The sequence below is a fragment of the Pseudochaenichthys georgianus genome, unplaced genomic scaffold (genome assembly GCF_902827115.2).
Source record: "Pseudochaenichthys georgianus unplaced genomic scaffold, fPseGeo1.2 scaffold_404_arrow_ctg1, whole genome shotgun sequence".
NCBI lineage: Eukaryota > Metazoa > Chordata > Actinopteri > Perciformes > Channichthyidae > Pseudochaenichthys > Pseudochaenichthys georgianus.
This window is the reverse complement of record NW_027262969.1, coordinates 250248-256187: the sequence shown is the minus strand read 5'-3', so window position 1 is coordinate 256187 and position 5940 is coordinate 250248. Positions and strand designations below refer to the sequence as shown.

The 5940-nt window shown below is 38.6% G+C and overlaps 1 protein-coding gene across 1 annotated transcript; it reads right to left on the bottom strand.

The window, feature by feature from the left end:
- Positions 1-350: 350 nt before the first annotated feature.
- Positions 351-4837, bottom strand: LOC117442268 (uncharacterized). Its single transcript, XM_034078263.2, has 7 exons — positions 4667-4837; positions 3299-3598; positions 2884-3165; positions 2450-2545; positions 2283-2369; positions 2171-2199; positions 351-1211 (listed from the first exon to the last, which is right to left on the bottom strand). Exons 1-7 carry the CDS (start codon positions 4725-4727, stop codon positions 1143-1145), a joined length of 924 nt encoding a protein of 307 aa, XP_033934154.1. The 5' UTR covers positions 4728-4837; the 3' UTR covers positions 351-1142.
- Positions 4838-5940: the final 1103 nt, after the last annotated feature.

Sequence of the window (5940 nt, the reverse complement as noted above, 5' to 3'; positions counted from 1 at the left end):
CAGGATGTTGATCAGGGGATTTGAAAGGTCTATAGCCACCTAGCCAGGTGTTCTAGCCTCTTCTCGATGTGCCATTCTTAGAGCTTCCTCTGTGACGCTCTGATACACTCTCCAAGAACGCTGAAGAGTACGTAAGTCAAATCAAACAGTCTCACTCTCTCTCTTGCCTAATACCTGATCCCAGGATATCACCACAGCTCCACTAAATGTGCAACACCTTCCTTGGCTCTGACACAAACTGTATGTTGTTTACAAAGTGAGAGCAAGGGCAAAGAGAGGGGTTAAACCCAACAGAGCGTTGTGTTGTCGGTGTGTTGGAGACAGAGAGAGAAACACAACTCATTATAACATTGATTACAAGTATTATTTTTATTTGGATTATATTTCATTAAAGCCGTAGTAAAAAAAGGAGAAACATATTCCATTAGTACGTAAGCTAATTAAAACATGCTAAGATACTGGAGGCATTTCAGCTTTAGGAATACACATAGAGTAAAAAGTGAGTATAGTAAATATATTGTATAGACCATTGATCAGATATATAGAGCATGTGCAGCAGTTACAGTAGGCAGTACAGGTATATATACTGTAGGTATAAGTACACACTATGCTAATTATAAGACAGTTTATGAATCATTAATTGAAAAACGAGATAAAAGCATTTATTAAAGTTATTAAATCGACACTAGGCTGAATGATTTTCCCTAGAGAACACAATTAACAAAACATTTTATGGATTATTTTACAATTTAGATATTTTCTGAATTCAACCCAACACTTGTATGTTTGAACATGTGCAGCAGTTACAGTGAGAAGTGAATGTATGAGGTGTGAGTACAAGTACTGCTAATATTGAGATGTTATATACAGAGACTGTAGACTATAGATCAGATCCAGTATAACTATGTGTGGGAATGTGAGAGCACACTTAAAGGACGTTATGTCAGAAATGAATGAATATAATAAGCTGTGTTTCCTATCATATGGAGGTGAGTTTCTGAAGGGCTCTCGTGGGGCTCAGGTGCTCTCAGGCATCAGAAATGTTCCAATGATCTCATGGTTCTCCTGTTTTCTCCTGTAACATATGAGGAGGTGATGTTTGACAGCAGTGGACTCTGAGGGGAGTTGATGTTGTTGATCAGTCACACAGAGGCAGAAGCCCCTCCATCGTTTTCATAGTTCACCTCATCTTCATCTTCATCATTCTGCTCCTGTCAACATGGAACAGAGACATGGTAAAAACACACAGCAGAGCTGTAAAGTAACGAAGTACATTTACTCGGTTTTCTACTTCAGTACATATTTGAAGGACTTGACTTGACTATCATCAGTTAATGCTACTTTACACTTTAACGGCTCCTTGTTTTGGATCTTCATGTTGAACTTTTTACTCGTCTTCATCCATTCATCTTTATTCCACATTCTTGATTTAATATATTTTATATTCCTTTTTTAATTTTGTATTTACTTCATTCTTAAATTGAGCAGAAATCTCCATCTATGATGTATTACATGACAAATATAACTAGTTCAGCTACCCAGTAGTATGTAAGTCATTTTAATAAACCATTCTTTGCTAATGGAAGTGATACACATTAAAACATCACTTTTTATAATCCGATATTATATTGTTACATTCTGCATAATCAGCACTTTCAATGTAGGTATATTTGTATTATTAATCATATTTATATATTAGAGTATTTTTACATTGTAGTATTGCTACTTTTGCAAGTACAATATCTCAGTACTTCCTTTAGTGCAGCGGTGTCCCACAATGCATCTCGTTTTGTGACATGCACACTGAAGAGACTTGCAATTATTTGCCGTAGACTTCTGCTTTTCAGACGTAGTTAATTATTAAGTTATTAAGTTATAATAATCCAATGCAGCGGCAATAATGTAATATAACATTATTTTATATATATATTATTTATATTTATATAGTTACAACTGGCCCTTTGAGTGCAACCATAATGCTAATGTGGCTCGCGATGAAATTGAGTTTGACACCCCTGCTTTAGTGCCTTGCTCAAGGGACCCACAGAGATACTTCATTTCAACACAACATGCACACTTTACTCCTTTGTTGAATCTTCTGCCTGTCTTATAATCACCGTTCAATGAAAATAATAAATATTACAAGCTATTATTTTATATTTAAACTCACCAGGTTTTTTCTCATCCGTTTTTCGCCCCCTGAAAAAAACAAAAAGACAAACATGTTGACTTCAGCTTCCACGGTTTACTTTGTCTTTTCTCTTGAATCTATGAACCCTCACCTTTAGCTCTGGTCCAGATGTGGACCGTAACCATGGTGACGATGAGAGCTGCTAACCCCACATACACCAGGATGAGCCACCACACAGCTGGAGAGAGAGAAGTCCCAAGTGTGAAATACAGTCAGAGGTTTTTAGCTGTTAATGTATTTCTTCTCTTCAGTCTCTACCTGGTCCTTCTGGATGTTTGCAGTCTGCTCCTGTTCCTTTGTTCTTTTCAGATGTCCTTCCATCAGTTGCTGGTGTTCCAGTTGTTGTAGCATCACCTTCAGGAATAAAACAACATCATGCAAAAAACTGTAGTTACAACAAAAAAAGTGTTATGCATAAACCAAATGACAAAATGAAGTGACGTCAAAACCTCAAACCCCAAAAAGCATTATCTGTGATTAAATGTGTGAGAAGTGATTTGAAACAACTCATTATATTCTAACCTGGTTTCTCAATTAAGAGCTTCTCTTTTTTATCAGAACCATCCGTCTCTTCACATTTCAGAAACTCATTACATCCCTGATAAATGTGAGATGTTGTAAATGTGTTGTTTCAGTATATTCTAATAACAAGACTGTTAGAAGTGATTTTAAACAGCTTATCGTGTTCTCACCTGAGGACTGAGGGCTGAGGGGAAACAGATGCACTTCTCCTGTGTCACCATCAGTTACTGCACAAGTAAAAAACTCAGACCTGTAGGTGTTACTAAAGAAAGAAGTCTGAAATGTGACAGAGGCAGAGCAGGGTGACTGTGATATCTTTATATCTCTCTGATCTTTGTCCACATCTCGACCCTGAAGCAGCCACTTCACTGAGTGATCACACTGATATCTCTCCACAGATATCGACACAGAGCAGAGTAACTTCACCTCATAATTGTCCTGATATCCAGTCACTGAAGATGGAGATATTGAGAGATAAAGACAACAAGAGTAACATTAACTTCATCCCTGTAATCATTATTATTGTAATGATTCAGTATATTGCTCTATAGAGACAGTTTGAAACATCATGATGTAAATACTCACTGGAAACAACATGCAGAAGAACCTCAGAGTCTGATCTGCAGAGGTAAACACCAGCATCCACCTCTTTGACCTTCTTTATAACCAGGGAACAATTCTCTGTAACTCTCAGTCTGTCTGATTTAGCTTTGGCTTCTTTGTGAATCTGTCCGTCTTCAAGCAGCTTCATTGATAAGCCGCTTAAACCATAGAAGGTCCAGGTAGTTCTCTCACACTTACCCTGATCTTGATACAAATTTTCAAAAGGCAAAGTGACTTCATCTCCAGCTCTGACAGTGAGGATGGAATCTTTCCCATCTGCAGCTGTTGGGAAAAATCAGAAATAAATATAGATGTGATAAATGCTGACAGAATAATGATGTATTATATGAAAAGGTAAAGAGTTAGAGTTCTGGTTGATCTATTTAATGAATCATTTAACGACTCATTAAAACCAGAGTTCATTACAGATCCACATCACTAACTGAAGCGTTCAGAGTGAGGGTGACGATCACTTTAAAGAATATTGCTATGTGGGTTTTAGTGAGCGAGAGTTCACTAAAGTCACCACGTTACAAACACAACTCATCACTCAGTTAAAGGAACAGTACGTAGTAAAGTACCGTCAGTGATATTAGAGCTGTTTTATTTCATGTACTTGGTCAATGGTAAATGGACTGAATTTATTTATACCCCCTCAAAGCGCTTTACAAACAACAAGTCACCCATTCACACCCAGTTCATACAGAGCAATGTGCCCCTTGCTCAATGCAGGTGTTAGAGCCATTTCCCTTTTATCATTATGGTTTGAATGTATGTCTTATTACTAAAAGGCTTTAGAGTAAACTCTTAACTATTTATTTTAGTGAGTCACACTATGCTTTAAAATATGTTAGTTTAAGTCTCACTTCTTTGCTGTCAGATGTGACGTGCATGTCTATATGTCTATATGTCTATATACGGCATGACGTTGGTTCACAGCTGAGGGTGTGATTAGACAGGAAGCGGAGTCTTTTGACCGTGTTCTTTTTGTTCTTTTTTGATACGGAGAACTTTTAGTTACTTTGAAGCGAGGAAGTTTGTCTTCATGTTTGTATGTCGCCTGGATCAAAGAATAAACCTGATGTGATTCAACGCTACAACGATCTCTGCAAAGTTAGTTAGGAAGCAAAGAGAGGCGCGTCATAACCCACACCCCGATAGAGGAGAGTGGATATTAAATGTAGAAACGGATCAAAACACCACGACAGAAGGTATCATTCACATATCGTTCCCCATTGGGAGCGACTTGGGGTTCAGCAAGGATACAAGGATACATCGATTTCAATTGAGAAACGCCCTCACTAGCTTTCATTAACAGTCGTAAACAGTGTGTGTTCTCTGCGTCCTCACCTGGAAAGTGGAGCAGCAGCATCAGGAATGAAGACATCACGATCCTTCTGAATTCAGACATCGTGCTTCTCTCTCGGTCTCCGGCTCTCGACTGCCAGAGTCTCTCCCCGGCTGCTTCTTTAACAAGAACTCAGCATCTACTTCCTGTGATAATGAAGTCACTTCCTCATCCACCTCTCCTCTGATGGATGTGGAGTTAATGTGAGATTAGCTTTTAAATCTCTTTTGTCTTTGGTTGTTATAAAGAAGAGGGGGAAAAGTGTAACGTCTAACTTTTGTGTTTGATGCATTTCTTGTGTCTGGTTATTCAGAGTGACGGTAACTGCAGGCCTTCTTCATCAGCAACACAAAAGTTTTTTTAGTAAAATTAGAATTCGCCAATTGTGAAAAAAAATTATCACCTATTATCCAAAATCCACTTCTCCATTAACATGTGTCCCCTCTTCTCCATGTCTCTTCTACATCAACATGTGTCCCCTCTTCTCCATGTCTCTTCTACATCAACATGTGTCCCCTCTTCTTCATGTCTCTTCTACATCAACATGTGTCAGCTCTTCTTCATGTCTCTTCTACATCAACATGTGTCCATTCTTCTTCATGTCTCTTCTACATCAACATGTGTCCCCTCTTCTTCATGTATCTTCTACATCAACATGTGTCCCCTCTTCTTCATGTCTCTTCTACATCAACATGTGTCCCCTCTTCTACATCAACATGTGTCCCCTCTTCTTCATGTCTCTCCTATATCAACATGTTTCCCCTCTTCTTCATGTCTCTTCTACATCAGTATGTGTCCCCTCTTCTTCATGTCTCTTCTACATCAACATGTGTCAGCTCTTCTTCATGTCTCTTCTACATCAACATGTGTCCCCTCTTCTTCATGTCTCTTCCACATCAACATGTGTCCCCTCTTCTTCATGTCTCTTCTACATCAACATGTGTCCCCTCTTCTTCATGTATCTTCTACATCAACATGTGTCCCCTCTTCTTCATGTCTCTTCTACATCAACATGTGTCCCCTCTTCTACATCAACATGTGTCCCCTCTTCTTCATGTCTCTCCTATATCAACATGTTTCCCCTCTTCTTCATGTCTCTTCTACATCAACATGTGTCCCTTTTTCTTCATGTCTCTTCTACATCAACATGTGTCCCCTCTTCTTCATGTCTCTTCTACATCAACATGTGTCCCCTCTTCTCCATGTCTCTTCTACATCAACATGTGTCCCCTCTTCTTCATGTCTGTTCTACATCAACATGTGTCCCCTCTTCTTC

Excerpts from the sequence above, each read along its gene's own strand:
- LOC117442268 (XM_034078263.2), bottom strand. The coding sequence starts at position 4,727 with ATGTCTGAATTCAGAAGGATCGTGATGTCTTCATTCCTGATGCTGCTG. Across the intron at positions 3,599-4,666 it reads GCTGCTGCTCCACTTTCCAG|CTGCAGATGGGAAAGATTCC; the intron begins GTGAGGACGCAG and ends TTTTCCCAACAG. Across the intron at positions 2,200-2,282 it reads CATCTGGACCAGAGCTAAAG|GGGGCGAAAAACGGATGAGA; the intron begins GTGAGGGTTCAT and ends TGTTTTTTTCAG.